We start from the raw sequence: 23457 nt of genomic DNA, 5'->3' as shown, positions 1-23457 counted from the left end.
GTCGGATTGCAAACTCCGCTTCACGATTAGATTAATATTGAGACTTGGGATTTGAGATTTGAGATTTGAGACTTGGGATATCCAGATATTCTGGTTTCGTTCTTGGTATATTTTTTTTGTTGTGATCTTGCTGATTGACGGGTTCTGTGCAATCCGTGTCTGGACTTGTCTGCTCGAGGTACTAAGGTACTTCTACGGCGTATACAGTACTACTATCTGTCTTAATCTCTGGCTATCAATCAGGTACGTTGAATAAATGATGTCTCCTGCAGATCTATCTTCAGTATACGCTGGACGAGATTTCAGTATTTTCTTCCATTGCCTATTCCGGAAGAATGAGACTTACATGTCTATCCGGGCAGTGACACACGCTAATTGACAATCATCAGGACATCTCCAACAAGCCTGTGCACAAAGTCTATCTACATTCGTCTGAAGCAGTTGAATTGGTCAGCACAGTCCTGATATTTGACGCCTCGACCTATCTGGCCGTGCGGGGCTTGCAGATCTCTTTCATGCGTTGAAGGTTCTGCATTATCTCCTGTGATTCCGACTCGACTGTTCTGCTTGTTCTTCTATTTGATTCAATCATTGTAGAATTCTTACTTGTCTGGATATTTCTGCAACATCAATGCAGCTCTATTCATAATCAATATCCCACCACTCATCCCACCAGCTCCTCAACATGTCGTTGTCGGAACCCGAAACCCGCCCCCAAGATGTTGGAAAGCATCAAGACACCGAGAATGTCCGGGAACCATCAACTGATACTCAGAATGGTGTTGAATCTGGCGATGAGCCGAGCGTCGCTGAGATTGAGCGCATCTATAGGTGAGTCTCCGCCTAGCGCCTTGATGCTACGTAAGAAGCTCACAATCATCCAGAAAACTAGACTATCGAATCATCCCTGCCTTCTGGGTCCTGTACTTTCTCTGCTCTGCCATCCGATCCAATGTCGGTCTGGCACAGACGATGAACATGGACGTAGGCCACGACCTTGGGTCTGTGCTGCGCTTGACTCCTCATCAGATCTCGACCGGCCTCGCCTTGTTCTACGTCTGCTATGTGGTCTTTGACTTGCCGTCGAATCTGGTGATGACCAGACTCAGCCCGCATGTCTGGATGAGTCGGATCGTGATCAGCGTGGGTATCATTGGCAGTTGCATGGCGGCCATGAAAGCAGCGTGGAGCTTATAGTATGTTTCATTCCTGATCCTATAGGGTTTGCAATTTCTGACCACGCACAGTCTCCTCCGTCTTCTGCTCGGCATCTTCATTGCCGGCATGTGGCCCGGAATGACTTATTATCTCACCCTCTTCTACCCTCCTTCCCGCACGGGCAAACGCATCGGCCAATACTTCACTGCCGCTCAGATCTCCGCCGCCGTCGTGGGCCTGGTCTCAGCGGGGTTCCAGAAGATGGACGGCGAGCGCGGCCTCGTCGGCTTCCAATGGATGTTCCTCGTCTACGGCATCATCACCATCGCCGTCGGCATCGTCCTCCTCTGGTGGCTCCCCGACCGGCCCCTGGCTCCCGGCGTCGAACCTCCCCAGCGCAAGTATTTCAAGTGGCTGCCACGCAGCCCGCCCGCCCTCACAGGCCGGGACGCAGAGATTCACTACCACGACCTGAGGCGCGTCTACCACCGTCCGCAGTGGTCCGTCCGCGACCTCCTCCGGGTGTTCCTGGACTGGCGCCTGTGGCCGCTGCTAGTCATGTACTTTGGCGTGGTCGGCGTGGGCATCGGCGTCCAGAACTACGCCACCGTTATCATCAGGGGGATGGACCAGTCCCTGAACGGGATTGACCTCAGTCTCCTCACAGCCCCAATCTGGCTTGTAAGTTCCCTCCCCTTGTCATTTCCCCGCCTTCGCTGCATAACTGACAAAGCAGATGGACCTTCTCGGCATCCTCCTGGTCACCCCCTTCTCGGACCGCTTCCACAAACACCGCGCCCTCTTCTTCTCCCTCCCCGTCTGCCTCCAGATCCTCGGCCTCCTCCTAACCACCTACGCCGGCTCCGCCTCAAACCCCTGGCCCCGCTACGGCGGTCTCCTCATCGTCGGCTTCGGCCTCGGCCCCACAGTCCCCATCACCATGTCCTGGACAACGGAGGTCTTCCAGCCCCGCCACGGCGAAGTCGGCGTCGCCGCCGCCTCGGCCGTCGTCTCCGGCTGGGGAAACCTCGGCAGCATCCTCACCACTTACGCCCTCTACACCGGCTGGCCCAGCGACAGCGCTGCCCCCGGCCGCGCCAAGTTCCGCAAATCTAATCTTGTGATGGTCGGCATTCTGTGCGCTAGTATTCTATCGTCGGTGGTCATGCAGACGGGTCTCTGGGTAGCGGAGCGGAGGAGGCGCGCTCGCGGAGTGGATGAGCCGGGGAAGATTGTCGATGGTGCGGCTAGGCGCGAGGCTCAACAGCGTGGCTTGCAGGGTTTGGGGTCTTCGGGTCTTTTCCGCGTCTTCAGAAAGGGCGCGTAGTTTAGACATGTGTGAATCGATAGATTGCTCATGATTGGCTTTCGAAAGATGAAGATAGATACCGGCTTCTTTGCTCTGTGATAGCGCGGTGTACATGTAATATAATCAAAAGACTAATAGGTATCAAGAGAATTAGTTTAAGCTGTTTGCGGAGACTTTGGAGTAAGTATACTTGGCTATCCAGACATCATACAGTCTGAAGCTCGGCAGCTAAAAATAAATAAATGAGGAAGTAGTTTGCGATACCTCTTGCTCAGCAGCTGGGTATCCCAGTAGGATGATTGAAATCGTGATGAATGTTCCTCGGTCGTACGTTCAGTAGGAAGGGACCCCGAAGTAGGAACGGGATGTTGTTAAGCTCACAGCAAGTAAAGAAATGGAAGGGATAAGCTGTAGGCTAGAACTTCTCTGCATAGACCCCCGGAGCATGATCCTCACAGCCTACAGCACGGCGCCGCAGAGAACGCAACTCCGGGCTATTTGAGTGGGCACCAGTACTACTGATTAGTGCCTAGAGGAGAGCCTAGACTAAGTACAGGCTAAGCTACAGCCTAAGCTATAGCCTAAGCACAGCCTAAATACTACTGTAGATACTAGTACTTGGTACCGGCTAGTGGACTAGTGGTTGATTTACTGGCTGTTAGGGGCCCGACAAGTTTGCCAGCCTCTGCGAGTTCAATTGCTCCTATGGATACTGCCCTGTGGACGCCTGTGTCTGCACGGCCATGGACCAGCAGCGGACCATGCCCCCCCGGTTTCCTCCCTCGTACGGCCCGAATAACAAGGCCCAACCGCCCGGTCCGGGGCAGAAGATCTACGTGGGCAATTTCCCGCTGGGCTCGTGGGAGCTCTCCTTCGTCCAGGGGGGCAATACCTACACGGTAGGGGAGTCCAAGGCTGTGGTGTGGTTCCCCAGGCCGACGGTAGCCATCTCATCTATGACGATCCTCCCAACGGGCTCTTCCCGTATCTCAAGCGCGACCTAGCCGGCTCAGAAGATCAAGATCCAGAGGATGGGGACCCCCAGGAGCCCGCACTCAACGCTACAATCCGCCTCAACAACTTCCAGCTGCCGGCCACCACGCCAAAACAACAACCTCAGCCGCCGCGCCGCCCTCTCCGGGACCAGCTTCCTCGACCCGCGGGTCTATACCGACATACTGAGCTGTGTACTGGCCCCCGACCTCGACAGCTGCACCGACTGCGACCCCCAACCCGACGGCAGCGGCAGCAACCCCCAGCAAGAGCCGCCCTCCGACTCCACCGGCTACCCAGCAACCTACCAGATCTATGCGCCTGAAGCGCGTCTTCTCACAACCCGACGAATGCGACTACGAATGGGCCGGCTTCGAGGCCTACGGGCTCACCACGCCCGAGGACGGGGGCGCGCCGTGCTACCTGGACGGAGCCTGGTGAGCCCGTACTGTCCCTCCAGCAGCCTGGACCCTGATCTGCCGGCTAGCATCGCCGGGATCGACGTGTGGGGGGATACCTGCAAGTACACGGCGGCTGACTGGCGGTCTGTGGGGAACATGCAGGTGGCGGACAAGCTGACCTGCCAGAATAAGTGGAGGGAGGCGAGCTGTATCAAGGGCCCCCAGGGGATGGTGTGGGACTGCGAGCTTGGGATTGCCGTTTATCATGTTCATGGGAGCAGATTCTTAGCTTGTCATACCCTAGGTAGTAGGTAGCCACATGATATCCATATTCAGCTCCTTGGAGGTTTATCTTTTTATACTCACGCATGGGTCTGTAGAATAGAGGCCATTGCAAGTACTTAGCAGACACTAGGGCCCTTAGAAGGGTATAAAGGTCTTGCGCTTTATATAAAGCTTAGTTGTCATGATCAAATGATTGTTCTCCAATTCACCTCGGAAAGAAGTCCTCTATGCTGTACGTGACACATAACCCACATGGGAAGACAAAGAAATCTGATTAAAAATGCAACAGCAGCAGTGGGTAACGAACGCAAAGGCGCAAGCTCTGGCATCTCGAGAGTAAGAGTGACAACCTGAAATACCGACATTAAGGATGGGAAAAACGAGAAAAAGAAATCTATGTTTGCTCCACACGTTGCCAGGCCGCTCTTGTAGTTCTACACCCAGTTGACGCCGGCGGGTATACTAGCGCTAATGAAATGTCTGCACATTTTGTTTTGATATCGAAGATATCTAGTTGCCACCGCAGAGCTATGGAGTGGTTAGCAGAAGTTCGCCTTGGTATGAGAAGGTGCAAACTCACAGTCTCGACGATGATACCGGTGATCTGGTAGGGATCAGCGTTACTGGCGGGACGGCGGTCCTCGAAGTAACCCTTGCCGTCCTTGGCAACCTGGCGGGGAATACGAATGCTGCCACCACGGTCGGCAACACCATAGCTGAACTTGTCGATGCTGCCGGTCTCGTGACGGCCAGTGAGACGCTCTTCGTTACCCTCACCGTAGACGGCAATGTGCTCGTTGTGACGGGCCTCCAGCTTCTGCATGTAAGCCTCGATGGCCTTCATACCGCCTTCAGCACGAGTGGAGGCAGTAGAGACGTTGGTGTGGAGACCGGCTCCGTTCCAGTCACCCTTGATGGGCTTGGGCTCGAAAGAAATCTTGACGCCGAACTCTTCAGCGACGCGGTGGAGCAGGAAGCGGGACATCCAAAGATGGTCACCCACTGTTGCGTTGGTCAGTACTGGCTAATTCAATGCGTGTAGAATGATTATGACGTACTCTCAATACCCTGGCAGGGACCGACCTGGTACTCCCACTGGGAGGGCATAACCTCCGCGTTGATACCAGAGATCTTGATACCGGCGTACAAGCAGGCGCGGTAGTGAGCTTCAACGATGTCACGGCAGTAGACCTTGCCAGTTCCGACACCGCAGTAGTAAGGACCCTGAGCACCGGGGAACCCGCCCTTGGGCCATCCGTAAGGCCAGCCGTCAGTGCCGAGGAGGGTGTATTCCTGTTCCAGACCGAACCAGAACTCTTCCTTGGCGTGGATCTCCATCAGACGGTTGGCCTCATGACGGTAGTTGAACTTGTTGGGGGTTCCATCCGAATCCCAGGTCTCGCAGAGAACGAGAATGTTGTCGCCACGGCGGAACGGGTCAGGGAAGATAGCAACAGGGCGAAGGTAGACATCGGAGTTGTCACCGGGAGCCTGGCCGGTGGAAGAACCGTCAAAGTTCCATTCAGGGAGCTCATCGACAGATGTAACAGGCTTGGCGAGAGTCTAAATTGACGAAGGTTCGAATTAGCAAACATGATTCTCAACATTGTGCCGCATTGCATCGCCGGTCACGTGCCACGGGAAGGTGCATATGAAATCATGGCTTGCAGTTTCCAGTCACCGTGCGCAGGGCTTATCGAAAGAGGGCGCGCGTTAAGATAACGGCACGCCCCATGTCACTAGCCCTGCATCCCAGCGACCATAACCAGTAATATCCATGTATTCATCTTGTCGCCAGATTGGACACCCATTCACATGGAATCCATGTGTACAATCGCACTTCCACGTAACATGTAGGATCGGATTTGATTCAAAAGGAGGAAAAAAGTTGCATACCTTGGTCTTGCAGCGGCAGTTACCGACAGCGTCGACCCAGACATACTCAGCCTGGACATGTCCCCGTTGGTCGAGGCTCATGTACTTCATGAGCTGTTGCCAGCACACAAAAGTCAGTATGACCGTTTCCTCTAAACCGCAGAGGCGGCCGAAGGAATAATTGTAAAATCAATAAAGAGGAAACGCACATTCTCCGTGTTGGAGATGACGGTTGATGTTTCGGCCTAATAGCAAGAGGGTATGAGTCAGAACAACACTCCAAAACATTGTATTCGAATGTATTGAAGGACTCACCATGATTGGCAGAATGTGTGATATGAAGATAGATTTCTTTTGTTGACGAATATTTCAGGCTCGCAGAAGCAGAGCACGCGAAGACTTCAATTACTTAAAATGAAGTCGATTCCAGTAGAGAGAGAGAGATTGACGATGACAATAATCCAGAGGTGGACGAAAGCGACGATATACTGAAGAGCAGATAAGAGAGAGAAAGCGGGTTAAGTGTTAAATAAAGAGGAGGAGGATAAAGGATGGAGATGAGGCGAAATGGATGTATGGGAGTCACAGTAGAAATGTGGGTGGGGGGCGAGGATATCCTTCAAATTTAAGGCAAGAAGGACGACATGAGGGCGATCGATTTCTTTGGGGCGCCGGGGGGCAAAAATTCAGTTATTTTACGGGAAAGAGGAAGGAACCCAGAATAATCCCACTGGAAGATCCATCAAAACTGAAATTTAGATAGGGAAAAAACAGTTTGAAAATTACCTTACCCGCTGGTTGCTGGGCGCCTTCCCGTAATACAAATTCCCACCAGTCAGCATCATATCCACTTCTGACTATTCCTGCCTGCATGATCGAACCATCTGGCCTCTAAAGTATCCTGTCGAGTTGTTGATTTAGAATAGATTTTGAGGACTTTTAGTTTTTACTGTTCTCACCGGAATATTAACATTCATTATTCTGGTGCTATGCTCAACTGGAATGAGGCAAAAGCAAAGTGTGGGCGGAATTTAGTACGAGAGTTTTATCACCACATCAGTACCATACCAACCATATATCCCTCATACTCGTCACCATCACAACCAACCATGTAACAGATCAAAATTATCCCTACCACTGTGAAAAGGATATTGTAACTGAGGAATAGATCTTCGCTTCAATGAACGATCTCGAAAATTCAGTAATGTCCTCATGTCTGGACGCATACTGCAATCCATCAACCTAAACAATAATACCCGTTTAGGAAATCAGATGGATCAAAAATGGCTCCCCCTTTCTCCCGTTGCGCAGGCAGAACGGCATGTGCCATGTAATATGAAACGCTTCATTTCTGATAGGCAGATGCACTGAGTATGGGCGAGAGTTCTTTTGATCAAATCAGTTAATAATTTCACTGTCAAACCGATAAATATCGATTGAAGCCGCCGAAGCGATGGACCTTCCCCGGACTCTCCACCCCACGCCGGAGCAACGAGCTGCTCCCGAATAATGCATTCTGATAAAGATCTGCCGCGATTCTCGTCAATATACATTCGTACTGATGAGCATGACGCGTCGGCTGACTCTGTCTCAAAAGCAATATCAATGACATTGCCTGATGCCTGTGTATGGTGCTGCAGTTGTACAGATAGCAGCTCGATTATGTTGCTAAAAGGTATTATCAAACAGCGACAGGGACGGATGCATATCAATTGCAAGGCTCAATTAGTACGAATCATGCATGCGCCTAATGCAATAGACACCAATCCTATTGGTAGGTGTGCTATAATAGCCTACGGGATGCATCAGACTTTAAGAAGACATTTACAGGGTATCTGACTAGTTAGCTACAAGATAGTTCAAGTACCCTAATTGCTCTCAGAGGGCTTATCTCTCCAGAAGATGGGACCACGGAGATGATTCCGAGGAATTGAGCACACAGTTGATCCAAGATCCTCAGACCGTGTGATTTTCAAAAAACTTCCAGTAGATAATTGCAGTGTAACGCCACAGCGTAAAACCGTGTACCTGCGACTTATCAGCGCATGGTTTTGCTTGGATACTCTTAGTCAATTCCTTATCAATGACTGCCCCTCAAAAAACCCCGCCATTGTCGCGTGGGTGGATAATAGCGCGCCTGCCACATTATCCCATGTCAGACAGTCAGGAGAATTCAAGTTAGCGGCCGAATCAGAAGCTATTACTCGGTCATATCATCTCTGCTCGACTTCTCTCTACGGAGCCGACGTTGTAGGAATCAATACCCGATTCCAGACCATATCTGCAGCCCAACCTATCCCTTCAGGCGGGAAATTTTGATTTGGGTACCTTACACTTTACCCGGTAAAACTATTACATACACGACCCAGAGACGAGTGCCGAATGTGGGGCGTGGCAACGGTCCTTGGACAGCCAGAGGGCCGCCGAAACCGGACTGGAGTTACTAAGTATAATTTAGGACTTGGGAGGGCCAGTAATTGGGTAATTGTGCGTTTTGCACCGCCTCGAAATTGGCGAACGATGGGAACGTTGGGAGGGTTTACCGGAAACTGGATAGATAAGTTATGAGAAAGTCACTGCGTCAAGATGATTCTGGAGAAGCCATCTTCTCCAGATTTTTGGGTGGCGGCCCTTGCTAGTGTCCGATCTGGGTGATGTGAATCCTTAGTCTTCCCGGCCTGTCTCGACAAGAGGCCAACGACAACGGAGTTGAATCGGGAGATTCAGGAATCAGCTGCCGACGAGTGGCTGTAGTTTCAGCCCTGTGGCCGATTTACATTTTGTCTGGAGAACGGAGAAACCTTGCAGGCACTGTACTCCATACAAGAGAGCACAATCACTATTATCATGAGCCTGGAAGCTTCTGTTCTGTACGAGAATCAGAGACATTCTCCAGATCATGAAACACAGCCATCGTTGTCTATCAATAGCATACAGTCGTGCGGCTAGTGCAGTAATAAATAGAACATGTGTGTGGCGGTCCGCAAACACCCTTCTAGCCGGGTGCAGCTTAGCGTCACTCATCCTCCACAAGTCGAATACATCATCCGTCCGCCTGTCCGGTTTCGCCCTTGATCATATGCAATATTATGAAGTCAACTTTGACTTCTGATGCCGACTGTTGACGATCTATTTGAATTCAAGTGTCCAAACAGGAATATATCCCGTTGAAGGCACTTATGACCGAGGACAAAATGAAGACTATGACCGTCACCTCGGTAACTTTTCTCCATTGCAATCCGCAAACGTCAAAATGGGCGTAATTTTTCGAGAGTCGAAACGGAACGTCAATCTCCATAAATGATAGAGTCCAAAAACAAGATGCGGGTAATAGGAAATATATCCCTCACCGGCTACTCCAAAAGCCTGCACACATCTGCGATGGATAATCGCTCATCGCATCGTCCAATAGGCAGCGTATAATAATAATTTCCAGCCCAGCATCTCAATTGAAAATTTGAAACAGAAAAAACCGCAATTATTATTGTTCTTGCCATCGCCAAACGCGTCCGCTGCTTGGCCAGTCATTTCCGCGCCCAGAGAGATTTCTTATCGCAGGACGCTGATTGGATAATTTTGTCGAACCATGACAAACTGCGCTGACTGGATCCCGGTTAATGTGATAGTATCACATCTCAGGCACCAATTCCACATCGAAGTTTGCATGTAAGGTAGAATATTCGACTCGAGGCCACTAGCATCATGTATCTAGATACTTCTTGAATCTGTCCTACCATCCAGGTGATCACTTGAAAGATCAGCTTCAGATGCATCCCACGTAAATCTCAATTTTCGGTGTATCAATGTAGCACTGCAGGCAGTACGGAGAAGATGGTCAGGTACAGTAATTAGCGCAGTTGATCAAACATTCCATGCCCCCTTGCCACGCACCAAGAAGAGAGTCCAGCATTTCGCATGGCAACTCATGGAGGCATCTTCAAGACATTCTTCTGATACGTAATGGAAATGATGCTTGTGTAGAGCCCCTTGCATGATACTGACATATCAAATATTGTTAACTAACAAATCGCGCATATTGGCCGTTCAGGCACTTAGTACACTTGATGTCCCTCGAGCTGCCATATCGTCTCACCTCACAGTGGCATATATTGCTTTTACTGGTAAGCAACTGTACGTACAGGTCCAGGGAAGACTAGGCGTGGTATGGCTGGGTTGGCTTGTGGATGAACATATCTTTAGATTGCCATTTGATGCTGTTAATGCAGGCTTCCTCCCGTGAAAAGGACAATTGTGGAATTGTGGTCATCAGTCCATTCAATTACCACTTATGCGGTACTATCTTGCCCCTACAATTGCAAGCCTCCTTCGAAAGTCCCTTTCCACGGCGTGCCTTCTGTACTCCTCTTGTGAGGTACATGGAGCCTGTTTGTTGGCCCAAGCTCTGTGATCTCACCTTCAAGTGTGGCTCATGCACCTCCTGCTTGAACAGACAAACTGGGGCCGTTGAGTAGACGCGGAGTTGATCTTTAGTAGCCTTGGAGCAGTCAAGCAGCACCTGTTGTCAGGATTCCTTATGACACCACTAAGGGTAGTGCTATGCATACAGCCCCATCACCCGACATACAGCAGTATATTGCAACGTGGAAGTCAAGGGCCTGCATTCGACGGCAAGCCAACCGACAGGTTGATTAGACGCTGCTCTCCACTTAAAAGCCTCCGCCATCGTCTCAGGTCTCACCCGCGTCCCTTCTGCTGCCGTACCCACCGCGCAACCCATTCTACCAAAACCCCGATGTCTTGGGAGATTTCCAGCACCTTGGCTATCCTCTGTTGCAGCTTGAATGATTCACTGTTCTGTGCACCCTTTTCACTGTCCGCTGCCGTTTCATCATCCAGCAGTCCAGTCATGTCCAAGACTGAAATGCGGCCATTAAGCCCAATCTCCAAACTGATAGAGACTTTGCTCAGGACATTGTCTGCAGGAGAACTCGCCAAACGAGGATCTTCCACGGTGAAAAGTAACATTATGACTGGTGATTGTCCAAGTTGGGTCCGTAAGGTCACATCTACCTTGACCTCTTCCTGATGGGCAGCAGGGTCACGCAAACTTATTGATGGTGACATTGCAATGTCTTTCCCTGAGCCTGTAGCAGTAGCATTTGATTTGTTGGCTCCGTTCAACAAGAAGTCAAGCTTTTGCTCATTCGGATCTTTATTGCTCAGAACGATCACTTTGTTTTTCTTTGTTGGCATTATCGCTTTTGAGGTATTCGGTTGCCTAGGAGTCCCCTCTGTGACTGACTCGGCGTCCTTTTTTGACCCATCGTCCTTTTGCGGCGAATTAAATATCTTGTGAATCAGATTCGCAAGCAATGCATACTGACGCAAAATCTAGAAAGCGCACAAGTGTTAGCATATTAGTGTGGCGCAAGCACAGCTTGTACTTACTGGGAAAACGTCCGCAAGTTGCCGCGGATGTGAAAAGGGGATGTCACGCATCGTCCGTCCTGCAACCGACTCAAACGCCTGAAAAGTGTAACTATGATGCTTCGTGCAGGGATTTCCTTCTTGGTCGAAGCCTTGAACAGACGTCCTGCGCCTTTTGCGGCCGGGCTGAGTTATGTCCTCAGCGCCAAGTCCCACTGCACCTGTTGCTGATAGAGGTGACCATCCAGGAACTAGCAGGCCGTCATATGTAACCATTCGGAATTCGTGTGGAAGCTGAATGCCTAGATGCCTGTAAATGTCTGAAGCTGCAAGGATTGGAACATCAAGAGGTGGCTCCATTCGAGCGACAAAACGGCGGTTCAGTGCAGAGGAGCCCAGCATGTTCGAATCAAGTGCCATTGCGTCTGAGCCACCGGAGCCTAGGGTAGGAGGCGGGTCAGCCCAGTTGACGACTGCAATATCTGAAGCTGCAGCCTCATTCGAGGAGGAGCCATTTGCAGCATTGTTGACCACTGTGAGGACATCAGAGTCCACCCATTCTTTCGACACACGAAGTGACGGATAGCCTTCTTCACATTCGATCATTACAAACCATTTTCCATTTTGTGGCTCTGCAACTTCATCAAGCGCTCGATTAGCTGGTCTATCAATGTCCATGGCGTCAGGAGGTGAATTCGCGTGCTTCGCGTCTAAGACCTTCGCTTGGTGCATCCAATAGTCCAAGCTTAGTCCGAGTCGACTTCCCTTGTGAAGGCTTGGTCGGCCAATGGACCCAGCGCATAGATGTTCGAAAACACTCGAGAATCTAGGAAGCTTCTGTTCTTCATCCCATACCCGCTTCAGGCTTTGGTAAAGGCCTTCAATGGCCTCAAAGCAATTAACCTCTTGACTGAGTCTGTCATGCTTGGACAGCCACTGCAGGTTTCCATGAAATCCGGTCAAAGATTTCCATGAACCCCGTTCTCCATCTTCCGGGTTCTGCACAAGATCTCGCTTCAGTACAGCAGTAGCTTCTTCCCGTCGTTCACCATCTGTAGCGTCCGGTGTTGCATAGCTAAGGCTGACGTCTTTCACAACGTTCTGGCCGCGGTGAAATTCAATCTCAAGGTCAACAAAGTTTCCGGCAATGTTGATATTGTCCTCCTGCCAGATAGATTCAAATCCTTCGAGCTGAACTAGACGCTCAATCCCCTCCCTGCAGACTGATCTGCCGGATATGCGAGTCCGTAGAAGTTGGACAACATCTTCAATGTGTCTTTTCCGCTCTTCGTCATTATCTCGAGCGGATCCTAGCTTGATACCTTGCATTCCCAGCGCCTGGATATCATGCTCATTCATACTCGGAACAACTAAGGCATCATGACCGGCAGGAGATGGGCTGATCCCGCCGTAGCCACCCAGCGCTAGCAAAGCAGATGGTGAACTGAAGGTGACAGTATCCTCGATGCCTGTTGTTGCAGCAAGAGGAGTAGCATATTGGTGAGAGGATACACTTGGCTGATGACCATGGCCATGACCCGATGCTGATGGTGTCCTCGTTGAGGGTGACTTATGCGCTATGGCTCTTGCCATATGCGCGCCAGTAGGTCGAGGAGAAGAGGTCAAGTGGGTTGGGGTTGCTCCCGGATTTTGTTTGGTAGAGGGTGTCGCCATATTTGTCCGTTATTTGATGATAAAAAAATCACATTAGAAGGAACGACTAGCAGCCACTCGCGATGACTGCTTTATAATCAATTGGGGTATCATGCAAAGTATGGGATACAATCAACAACCAAACTAAGGCTGCGATGCTTACTTCCCACGCTCCAAGGGGATGCGCAGGAAACAACGGTCGAAACGTCAGGTATCACTAAAGCAGCGGCATCCTACGGGAAAGTTTCTGAAAGGAGCATTTTCGATTATCCAGATAAAGAATGAAAGGAAGCCATCAGCAAAATCGTCAATGGGAGGAAAGACATGGAACAACATCGCAAGAGCTACAATAAATTGCCGGTATCGACTCCGCGAGATCACATGATTTTGTCTTGTTTGTCTCAGCAGCGTCATAGGCAAAGCAGCGATTGAAGCTCCAAATAATTCTGCGCAGACCGATCGACTGCTTCTCGATCTCAGCGGTATATTTACAATATGATCTTGTCTATGTCGTTTACTCGACAGCCGCTCAGGCTAGCGAGATGGTCCCAGATTCGCACAGTGTCTACCCTAGAAGGCAATCCTCATATCGTAAGTTCGGCAACCAGAGCGTCTGCCATATCTCGAGCTCACAAGCACAGTATGTTTTCTCGAATAAACCCCAGAGCGGAAGTCATACCTTGTCGCTCTTGTCTTCGGAGCCTGTCAACCCCAAAACAGCCATTGGTGTCACATCCAAGCTACCTCCTTCGACGGACTCTTTCAGGGAGAATCCGAACTTCCTGGAGATCCTACAAGAGGTCATTTCTGAGTACGGCCACAAAGATCCGGACGCTATCTCTCAAGCTCAGGTTATGGTTTCCACATCTGGGGCTAATATAAGCTCGGGAGGTGTCCTAATGGCAGGACAGAGTAGCCGAAGACGGCGAGAAAGCAAGGACTCTAGTGGAGGAGCCAGTGGCCAGGGTGGTGTCGGCTCTGCTGGTAGAGGCGGCTGGATACACGTTTCCGACAGCAGGAGACCCCCAGAGTATGGTCGTATTGCATGGTAGCGACCCTCTTCGCCTAGTTGCCCAATTGAACCACTAACGAACTGGCAGGCCCGAGGATATCTTCGGCAGTCTAGAAGTTGACGCGAACGGGAAATTTGTCGGAGACAATGGGAATTATCAGCCAAGCGGTACGGCTATATACTTATCAGACGAATTTGGCTCGATTTCAAGCTAACCTGGAAGCAGGCACCTACAGAATCGTCACTAGGGACGGAATGTAAGTTCCCTCGCCGTTCGACTAGTTTTGAAGCTGACATGTTGCACTGCAGACTCGGACTGAGTCCTTTCTTAAGAGAGAAGCTGGTTCAAAGACTACGTGAGCTACAATAGGCGACCTCAGCTTCAGGTCGGGGGTTATACCGAGCTATGTAACACCATGATACTTGTACTATAATACCACATGTATGAACGCATTGAATATGGACACTGCTGGACAGTTGGCTCGTTACATTCATTTCTCATTAGGTGATTCAACCGCTATGCCGCACTGCAGTGGCAGCGTCTGTGCGTGTTGAGGCTGAATTGATCATACTGCAAACCATGACGCCTTCCCTGATTTTGAAGGGTGCAGAAACACTAGGCATACCATCATGATGGCCGTGCATTTGTGGCTGTCATTTCTGAAAAAAGTTTGTGATTCGCTGAGAACCATCAGTCGTCTTCCCATTTGTCTTCTTTAGAGGCTTGTCGTTGTGCGTCGCACTTCGCGTTTTCCTAGTCGATGTTGTCGTCTTCCGTTCAGACTTAGCCTTCAGCTCATGTGCTTTTTCTGTTGGGGAGAGTGAAGGTGCTGGCTCGGTTTTCTGTTTCTTCGGGGCTAGATCGCCAATGTCATCGCCGTCCGGAGGGTACTCTCTTTTGACGCCTGGTTCCGGCAGCGGAGCATTATTTTCACTCCATTGACTGTCTTGAGTCTTGCGCGGCTCATCCGAATCTTTCACCACCTTTTGTTCGGCAGAGTGCAAGGTTTCCTTGGCGTCCTCGTCCCTGGCGGAGGAGACTGCTCCACCCTTCTGCTTCTTCGCGTTGGCGAAGAAATTGGCGATATTACTCTTATTGTCCTTGCTGTTGATCGGAATGATGAAGTCGGGCGAGTTGTTTCCCACCTTGCCGACCTCCTTGGAGACTGGATAGCATTCCAATTCCCCTTCATACGGTTTCAGAATGGACTGCAATTCACTGGACCAAGTTGTCCGTTCGGGATCCAGCCACATCTTCATCGCTTCGCTGTTGGGCTCGAGTATCACTGGCATTCGATCGTGGAGAAATTTCAAGTACGAGTTTGAAGAAGTCGTGATGATGGTATATGTGTAAAGCTTCTCGTCCGAGCCTGTACCTGGACATCAGCGGACGATGAACATCGCAAAGATAGCGGGTGGAATCGAATACCTTCATACGACACGCAATCCCACAGTCCGGCAAAGCACAGCAAATCCCCGTCCTTGCGCTTGATGAAGTGCGGAATCTTTTCTTTACCTCCAGGTCCTTTCTTCAACCATTCGTAAAAGCCTTGGCAGATCACAATGCATCGCTTCTTCCGCTTCATGGATGTCCACATTCCGCGATCCTCGATCAAAGAGTCATCGCGACAATTGATCGTTCGCATCAGAGATCCGTAATCGGGTTTCCGCTTCGTCCAAAATGGTATGAGTCCCCACCTCATGCTCTGAATCTTGTACCTCCATTTCCGATCCTGGTCTTTTTCTACACTGTTGACAGCTTCTGGAGATGGCTCCTGGGGGTCGTCTGTTGTGCCTTGCTCTTGCGCGTCGTCAACGAACCCGCGGTCAGAGACATCGGCCCGGTAGACAGCACCATTATACCCTGGTGCGAAATTGTATGTTTCTCTCACTTCTTCATCCTCGGGGACCTCGTCAATCTGCATCCCTTGCTCCTGCAGACGCCGTCGGACAAATGCCATCCGCTAGCGGTAAGATCAGCACTACTCCGTAGACAAAGAAGCATTGGGGATGATCGGGCTACGCACCACTCCAAGGGCATACCGTCCACACATTTTGGATACGCAATGTCCCTACACCAGGAAATTATTGCGCGTGTTTATAGAAATAGTGCCCCTCTATTTCTGAAGATGGAATAGATATTGAAAGAGCGATAGTGCTGGCGCTGAGCGATCACTTCGACGTCATATCATATCGGCAGGCGGAGAAGCTCGGACCACTAGAACCCTTGAATTTGATAGATGTTTTGAATTTCAGTCTATCTCGCCGCAGTTTCTGGATCGCTCTCCACCACAGCTTCACCACTCCAGCTCCCAATCGGCGCCCGCTCATGATTTGACGACACACAGAGAATCACACAATGTTTAATGCAGCATCACGGCGCGCCTGCGCCTTCATTTCGAGGCCAAGAACCCTACAATGCAACAAAGCTCTCTCTACACGCACGGCGTCACACAGATGTCAACCTGGAAAAAGCACCAGATCATCACTTCAGAGGCAATCACAAACACCATCCTCCTTATTACAACATATCCGTCCTCAGTGCCGACATCTTAGCTATGGACAGCGGATGAAACGCGGCTTCCAGGAAGCGTCAAAAGGAATCTGGCGCAAGAATCCCATCCTCCTCCCACTCGCCATCATCTCAGTCGCCGGAGCCACAGCCATATTCGCATATATATCCTACATCGAGTTGACACGTGTCGGCCCGCAGTATCACAAGTTCCCACCTCCAGTCGCCGAGTCGCTCCGGACGGCTGTATACTACACTGAGGTTGATCTCAACCCAGCCAAGGCGCTGAAGGCATACAAGGAGGCTCTGAGGAAGGCAGTCGAGCTTGGCATGCATCCCTTCTCAGACGAGATGGTAGGAATACATCTCCAGGTATCGATGATGCTTGAGAAGGCCGGGCTGGCGAAACCCGCCATCCAGGTTCTCGAGCGCACAAAGACCGAGTGCCTGAAGTGGGTGGAAGAAGGTAGAAAGAAGAAGGATGCACAGAAGCCTGAAGCCGAAGTGGTGACGGAGTCCATTCAGATCGACGACCCCGACGCGCTAGCAATGCATCAGAAGATGAAGGAGCTAGACGAGTACGAAGAGCGCCAGCGAGACAAGGTCCTGAAGAAGGTTGTCGGCATGCACATGAAGCTCGCAGAGCTGTACGCAAGCGACTACATCCAGGACGAGAAGAAGGCCGAAAGCTACCAGGAAGCCGCGGTGGAACTGTGTCTGAAAGAGCTTCGCCGCCGCCAGGAGCTCGGACTCCCCGTCGGGAGTGCCTCGCAAGACTCCAGCACAGCCTGGCTGAACCTATCCGAGATTGCCACTGCACTCACAGATCTGGGACAGACATATCTAAAGCAGGAAAAGAACGAGCTCGCCATGCCGCTCTTGCTGCGCGCGCTGGACCTCCTACGCACAGACGAGGGCAGCACACCCTCCTGCAAGCAGGTGACGCTCCTCGCGGATGTGTCCACCGCGATCACGGGCGAACTACATAAGAAGACTCCTTCTCGTGGGTCTACTGCCGCGCCTCAACAACTCATCGACTCGGGCAACCAGTGGGCGCAAAAGGCTCTAGACGTTGCTGCTAAACTGCAGCCTCCTATCCGCGACGAGGAATGCGATATGTCCTGTATCGCGGCAATGTATAACCTGGGAGAAATTGCCCATCTTCAGGGCAAGCGGAAGGAAGCCGAACAGTATTGGAAGGAGGCCAAGTCTCTGGCTCGGGGGTTGGGACTCGAAGAGAATGCGGCCCATGTGGAGGAAGCTCTGGCGCAATTGAAGAAATGAGCGACAGTCCGTGTATAAGAGGTCGTGTTATAACTGTACAATAGTATGAAAAATGAAAACAGTTCGAGATTGCTACCTATCGACTGTCAAGAGGCGTAACTGCCATGTTCCCGCATTGAGATGACTAGAGGGCAGTGCATGTAGGCACAATCCCATCCGTGTGCTTTCCCAAGGCAGTGATACAATTGAAGAGTAGGAAGATAAATAGATTTTTATAGTATGTTTTTTTAATTGGTATTAGAACATTCGGCATGCCGACCTTGACAAGATTCCAGACGTACGAAGTTTATGACGAATCAAGCTAGACATGTCGGAGAAAAACCCTGGGCCCAGGCCCGGAGTGCTTCATTGCTCATGGCTCATACATCCCAACCAATGCCAGCGCTTTCTTTTTTATAACAAAGAAAAAACATGGATTTCCTCTCCTCCACCTAAACGCTCGTCAATCATCTATGCCCTCGACATGACACCCCAGGCACGGATCTTGTTGTCAGTGTAACCAGCGAACAGAGTCTGGCCATCAGCGCTCCAGGCGAGAGAGATACACTCGGGCTCACGGGCCTTGGAGCTCTTCTCGATGAACTCGGGCTTGAGCTCATCAACCTTGCTCTTCTTCTCGAGATCGAAGATGGTGATGGAGCTGGCGGTGGCGGCGCAGAGCCAGTAGCGGTTGGGGGAGAAGACGAGGGCGTGGATCTCGTCGCCAGCGTGGAGGGAGTAGAGGTGCTTGGACTCGTTGAGATCCCAGAGCATGGTGGTGCCGTCCTTGCCACCGGAGGCGCAGAGGGATCCATCGGGGGAGATGGTGACGGTGTTGATGTAACCGGTGTGACCGATGTGGTCGGTCTGGAGGCGGCAGGAAGCGAGCTCCCAAACCTAATGGGTACATTTGTGTTAGCTTCAATCCCTCAGGGGAATAGATGAGCTGGTCCCGTGTGTAAAGGTGCAAAACCAAATTGCGAAGTGTCCATCAGGGCATTGGTGATTGTTTGTCTCATGGCCGTAGAAGGCTCTGAAGTAGCAAATACGTATTATGCAAAACATCATTTGGGCAGACAGTTTCGAATCGGGTATACATCGCGCTAGGGAAGACCGGATAAACGTACCTTGACGAGCTTGTCCCAGCCAGCGGAAACGATGACGGGGTTCTGGGGGTTGGGGCTGAAGCGCACGCAGGAAACCCAGTCGGTGTGGCCCTTGTCGGTGATGGTGAACTTGCAGTCGCCGAGGGTGTTCCACAGCTTGATGGTGCGGTCACGAGAACCGGAGACGATCTGGCGGTTGTCGGCGGAGAAGGAGACGGAGAGGACGTCGTTGGTGTGGCCAACGAAGGTACGAGTGGTCTCGCCGGTAGCGAGCTCCCACAGGCGGAGGGACTTGTCCCAAGAGGCGGACAGAGCGTAGGCACCGTCGGAGGAGATGACCTGCACGGAACAAAACACACACGCGGTCAGCCAATCTCGTCATACTTTTTTTCGGTTTCCTCCACGAGTAATCCCCAGTCCTTGCACTCTCTCTAAGCTCAATAGGATTTCGGGTAGCATACACAGTCAGAGACGATGTGGGAGTGACCCTCGAGGCTGCGCTTGGGGTAACCGTAGGCCTGCTCGTCGCGGGTAAGGTTCCAGATGATCAGGGTCTTGTCGCGACTGCCAGAGAGCAGCATGTTGGGGCTATTCGAAAGAAACATCCAAGTCAGAATCTATTTGTCCACGTGCTCAATCAATGCCCAAAGTCTTCCAAAACAAACGTTTCTTCATCCTTTCGGCATATGATTTTCTTGCAGTTTTTTCGAATATTCGGTATTCCCTTACTTCTCCAGAGAGGTAGCCAGGGAAGTAACCCAGCCATTGTGGCCCTCAAGGGTACCACGAAGAACCATCTGCTCAGCCATATTGACGATGAAGGGGCCGCGAGAGGAGGGAGGAGGATGAACGCGGGCGGAGCAATTGTCGTTGACTCTGGGCCTGAGATAAAATCGCAGCGCTCGAGGATGGAGGAGCAGAACCAGCGTTGCCCGCCTAAGCCCTAAACTAGCCCGTTCTGCCGCTGGTTGTGTGGTCCACAAGCCCTAAGCCTAAGCGAGTCACATGACCCCGAACTATACAGATCGGTCGGAGCAGTGGTAAACAATCGTGATACATAACTGCAATCAAAAAATTGGGACGAGCTCATTCATCCAGATTTTTTTGATGATTGTATGAAATTCCCCGAGTTGACCAACTTGAGCATACAGCGACTGGCAACCTAGCATACCCCGAGGACTATATCCATGTCCCATGAGATACCATTAGAGGCAATGCTGTGAAAGCATTGTAATCTAAAGCAGAGCGCATCAAAAATTCAAGGCATACTATAGTACAAGCTGAAATATACAGTAAACAGATATCCGTTTCTCTGCGTCATACCTTGGTCTGCCCACCAGTAGTAACAGTCAAGGCCTATTTATCAAAGACCTGGATGTCGGGCATTCTTCCCAGCCCAGAACCGCCAGTCTTCTTGTTCTTCGCGGCATGGAATCCAACAGCGCTCTTATCACGCACATGCTGTCTCAGAAGCCTGAGGACCTCGGAGTCGGCCCACCGCGAGGGGACAGGCCTATACGCAGCCTTGTAAGCACCAACGGTCTGCTTCCACTCACCACTCTTGGCTCCGGTGCGTTTCCACGTCTCTGTGACGGTATCCTCGGCTGGGCCGTCCGTAGAAGATGGGGGGTCCTGCGTAGCCCAGTAGTAGATGTCCCAGTCATTCTCGTCCAGGAAACGGTCGTACTCCTGGAGCTGTTCTGGCGTCATATCTTTCAGATAGACATCGGCGAAGGTGGATAGCAGCAGATCCGACTCGAGAATACCTCGCTTTCTACTCTGATCTGCATTTGGTCACTCTATTAGCTTCAAGGACCAAGGACCGTAGGAAGCGAACGGCAAGAACCAAACATACACAACAAGCGAGCCCTCATGGTCGCCGGGTCCTCTCCAGTTCGTTTCAGCGGCTCAACCTTGAAGGTAATTCCTTCCATCTCCCCAACACCAAGCTCCGGTTTCTGCGCACCGGGCTGCTGTCTACCGCCAGTGTAATGCTCGACACGGCCAGGATAAGGATCTACCGGCTTATAGTTCGGATCGACCGAGCTCAAGACCTCCGGAGGCGGGGTCTTCTCGCCAACGCTGGGGAAGTCATTGGTCATAGTTGAAGTTGAATGAGGCACAGCTGGGTTCGAAGGCCTCGAAGTCTGGTATTTGCGGTGCTCCGGAGCTGTAGAGGGCGCGCGATCCTTCCCATCGCCATCATTCAGACGAACAGCCGAGCTGCCGAAAGAGCGACGGGCAATTGCTGCTGTGAGAGAGAAGGGCGACCTTGAGGGCCGCGAAAGGCGTTGAATTAGCCGTGGGGCAGACATTGTTAAGCTACTGATCAAGATGAATTTGAATATAGAAGCTTAACAGGGAGTGTCTCTAATTAATGAACTTCAATGAAGCCCAATGTCCAAGGTAGGCACATTAAATAATGACACGGAATTGACATCATCCGCGGCAATGCTGCGTGCTGTTTGCAGCGTTTGCATCAATTAAACATGCCGATGAGATTGGTATAGTCTCGAGTATAAGTCGATTAATTGAGCTCACTACAGACTGCAAGGATACAATGTGTCAACTACATGGATATGAAAAAATCAGATGTGACTGTATGGTGCAGCAGCTTTGCCTCATCGCCAGAACCCTTTCACAACTACTCCGTACGAGCAGCGGCATCTCATGTTATAAACCCACGAACAGTCAAGGTGAAGGCGTGAGACGCTCATTTCTAGGTAATACAGTACTACGAAACAGGAGCACATACCAGAAGCACTTCTATTCATTACAGGTGTCATTTCATAAGTACGGAAATCGAAGCAATGCACCATAAATATACCTGCAAGTACACGAGGCCGAATCCCTCAAATGCGACTGAGAACTCCTTGCCTGTCGTACAATTCAACAGAGAAACAGCCATAAGCAGCCTGTTCATGTCCACATGACAGGTGGGGACCAAAACACAACACGACAAGATCTTAGATAAGATGCTTCGACCTGTTCGCAACAAGAGCAGCAGTTAGCCACGACACCATCAACCCTCCGCAACATGGGAACTCAACATACCTAAAGTAAGCCCTCAGGTATATGACCTGCCAAACACCGAGACCGACCAGCATTCCCATAGTGCCAAAGGCAAACCACTTCACGCGCTCGTTAGTGCTCTCGTTAGTATCGCGCAGCTTCTGTTCGCGGGCCCGCAGGTATTCCATCTCGTTGACGATCTCCGCCACCATCTCCTCAATACGACGGAGATCAGTTTCCACCGGCTTGAGCTTCTCCGCAGCCTGAACGCTGGACCAGTCACGGGCATCGGCGCCGATCTCGACATCGAGCTCGACAGACTTGTACGGGTTCGCAACTCCATCTGGATACGTTCAGATCAGTTCCGAGTCAAGAAATCTCTAGCCGGATATCATGCGCAGCTAGGTAACGTAAGAGGAAAACTCACGATGAGAAACCAGCTTATTCTCAAAGCAAACATCAAACGCCGTATCCGCAACAGAGGTGAATGCCTGACGAGTCTCGCCCGCGATATCCTTAGGCCGACCATGATCATTCCCGAGTGCATCCTTAATCTATAGGACGGAAAACAGTAAGCATCGCTGCAGTAAAACCCGATAAACAGCAATGAATGAAGCCGGAAAGTAGCCTCCCACGACCCGACCCCGAAAATCTCTCAGGGCAGTGGTAAGAATCAACATACGTGCATATTCACAACCTGCCCATCACCTTTCTGCCCGCTCACAATAGCTGTCACAACGACCAATTGGTCCTTGAAGACAAAGTTGCGTATACATCGCTCGTTGTGCCCGCTGCTGGCGTGCAGGTCGAATTTCAAGGCGGAGGAGAGCTGGACAAGGAACAGGAAGAAGACACCGAGGAGTGCCCTCGTGCTGAATTGTGAGGAGCTGCCCATTGTCGATGAGTAAATTGGCCGACAAGGAGGTTGTGGCTTGTTCTGGCGGTATATTTGAGCAGCAATGGGGCTCTATAACATTATTGATGCCACGCCGCGTCTACGGAGAGCGGTCGGGTTAAAGATTTTCCGTCTTCCCCAGTATATCAAACTTTCGAAGACATTGAACCGATTTTATCAGGCCATCTTCTATGAAATTGTTTGAGGACGAAAGTCCGAATGAAACGTTGACTACGCAGTCAACGCTCCACGAGTCTCTACTGTTGATGGCTGACGGTGGTATAATCACGGATGATATGAAATATTTTGCTGAGATAGAAAGAATGTACTGGCTCAGGCAACCGCCAGAATACTGGCCACCCAAAGCTTTATATATACCATCGTACTCCAGTGCAGGACTTTCCCTCAAGAAGTCCAGAAAGTCTAGTTGCGGACAATGAGACAAGAAAGGGAACACGTGAGGTAGCCAAGTGAGTGCGACGCGAGAAAAGCCAACATAAGTTTGCATGCGCGAAGAAATCATAGGCATATCACTGCAAGGAGTATCACAAAGAAAAGGAAAGACGCAAGGAACGTTTCATCACTGGCTCAGAAC

At 50.9% G+C, this 23457-nt stretch overlaps 10 protein-coding genes across 10 annotated transcripts, besides 3 other annotated features; 4 read left to right on the top strand and 6 right to left on the bottom strand.

Moving 5' to 3' along the window:
• Positions 1-38: 38 nt before the first annotated feature.
• Positions 39-71: a microsatellite.
• Positions 39-79: a microsatellite.
• Positions 80-685: 606 nt separating this feature from the next.
• Positions 686-2485, top strand: NFIA_103260 (putative MFS transporter; the record flags this gene model as incomplete). The annotated part of the gene is made up of 4 exons (XM_001266734.1): positions 686-831; positions 885-1196; positions 1248-1839; positions 1895-2485. The coding sequence occupies 4 exons, from the start codon at positions 686-688 to the stop codon at positions 2483-2485; spliced, it is 1641 nt and encodes a 546-aa protein (XP_001266735.1).
• A 529-nt stretch (positions 2486-3014) lies between these two features.
• Positions 3015-3063: a microsatellite.
• Positions 3064-3210: 147 nt separating this feature from the next.
• Positions 3211-3901, top strand: NFIA_103250 (uncharacterized protein; the record flags this gene model as incomplete). The annotated part of the gene is given in 3 exon segments (XM_001266733.1): positions 3211-3387; positions 3402-3654; positions 3678-3901. 3 exon segments carry the CDS (start codon positions 3211-3213, stop codon positions 3899-3901), a joined length of 654 nt encoding a protein of 217 aa, XP_001266734.1.
• A 755-nt stretch (positions 3902-4656) lies between these two features.
• On the bottom strand, positions 4657-6339 carry glnA (glutamate--ammonia ligase; the record flags this gene model as incomplete). Its single annotated transcript, XM_001266732.1, has 6 exons — positions 4657-4674; positions 4727-5148; positions 5205-5709; positions 6043-6135; positions 6231-6266; positions 6337-6339. 6 exons carry the CDS (start codon positions 6337-6339, stop codon positions 4657-4659), a joined length of 1077 nt encoding a protein of 358 aa, XP_001266733.1.
• A 4377-nt stretch (positions 6340-10716) lies between these two features.
• Positions 10717-13083, bottom strand: NFIA_103230 (RNA polymerase II mediator complex middle subunit MED1; the record flags this gene model as incomplete). The annotated part of the gene is made up of 2 exons (XM_001266731.1): positions 10717-11373; positions 11431-13083. 2 exons carry the CDS (start codon positions 13081-13083, stop codon positions 10717-10719), a joined length of 2310 nt encoding a protein of 769 aa, XP_001266732.1.
• Positions 13084-13604: 521 nt separating this feature from the next.
• On the top strand, positions 13605-14444 carry NFIA_103220 (uncharacterized protein; the record flags this gene model as incomplete). Its single annotated transcript, XM_001266730.1, has 4 exons — positions 13605-14110; positions 14163-14242; positions 14301-14331; positions 14384-14444. The coding sequence occupies 4 exons, from the start codon at positions 13605-13607 to the stop codon at positions 14442-14444; spliced, it is 678 nt and encodes a 225-aa protein (XP_001266731.1).
• Positions 14445-14728: 284 nt separating this feature from the next.
• NFIA_103210 (SOS response-associated peptidase) lies at positions 14729-16128 on the bottom strand (the record flags this gene model as incomplete). Its single annotated transcript, XM_001266729.1, has 3 exons — positions 14729-15444; positions 15504-16038; positions 16102-16128. 3 exons carry the CDS (start codon positions 16126-16128, stop codon positions 14729-14731), a joined length of 1278 nt encoding a protein of 425 aa, XP_001266730.1.
• A 515-nt stretch (positions 16129-16643) lies between these two features.
• Positions 16644-17870, top strand: NFIA_103200 (TPR domain protein; the record flags this gene model as incomplete). Its single annotated transcript, XM_001266728.1, has 1 exon — positions 16644-17870. The coding sequence occupies one exon, from the start codon at positions 16644-16646 to the stop codon at positions 17868-17870; it is 1227 nt and encodes a 408-aa protein (XP_001266729.1).
• A 450-nt stretch (positions 17871-18320) lies between these two features.
• cpcB (40S ribosomal protein RACK1) lies at positions 18321-19764 on the bottom strand (the record flags this gene model as incomplete). The annotated part of the gene is made up of 4 exons (XM_001266727.1): positions 18321-18746; positions 18977-19294; positions 19417-19543; positions 19685-19764. 4 exons carry the CDS (start codon positions 19762-19764, stop codon positions 18321-18323), a joined length of 951 nt encoding a protein of 316 aa, XP_001266728.1.
• A 547-nt stretch (positions 19765-20311) lies between these two features.
• On the bottom strand, positions 20312-21270 carry NFIA_103180 (succinate dehydrogenase assembly factor 2; the record flags this gene model as incomplete). Its single annotated transcript, XM_001266726.1, has 2 exons — positions 20312-20739; positions 20811-21270. The coding sequence occupies 2 exons, from the start codon at positions 21268-21270 to the stop codon at positions 20312-20314; spliced, it is 888 nt and encodes a 295-aa protein (XP_001266727.1).
• Positions 21271-21921: 651 nt separating this feature from the next.
• Positions 21922-22862, bottom strand: NFIA_103170 (emp24/gp25L/p24 family protein; the record flags this gene model as incomplete). Its single annotated transcript, XM_001266725.1, has 3 exons — positions 21922-22310; positions 22395-22521; positions 22650-22862. The coding sequence occupies 3 exons, from the start codon at positions 22860-22862 to the stop codon at positions 21922-21924; spliced, it is 729 nt and encodes a 242-aa protein (XP_001266726.1).
• Positions 22863-23457: the final 595 nt, after the last annotated feature.

Source organism: Aspergillus fischeri, genomic scaffold, assembly GCF_000149645.3.
Source record: "Aspergillus fischeri NRRL 181 1099437636245 genomic scaffold, whole genome shotgun sequence".
NCBI classification, from domain to species: Eukaryota; Fungi; Ascomycota; class Eurotiomycetes; order Eurotiales; family Aspergillaceae; genus Aspergillus; species Aspergillus fischeri.
Note: the sequence above shows the minus strand (reverse complement) of the source record. Positions and strands in the feature narration are given on the sequence as shown.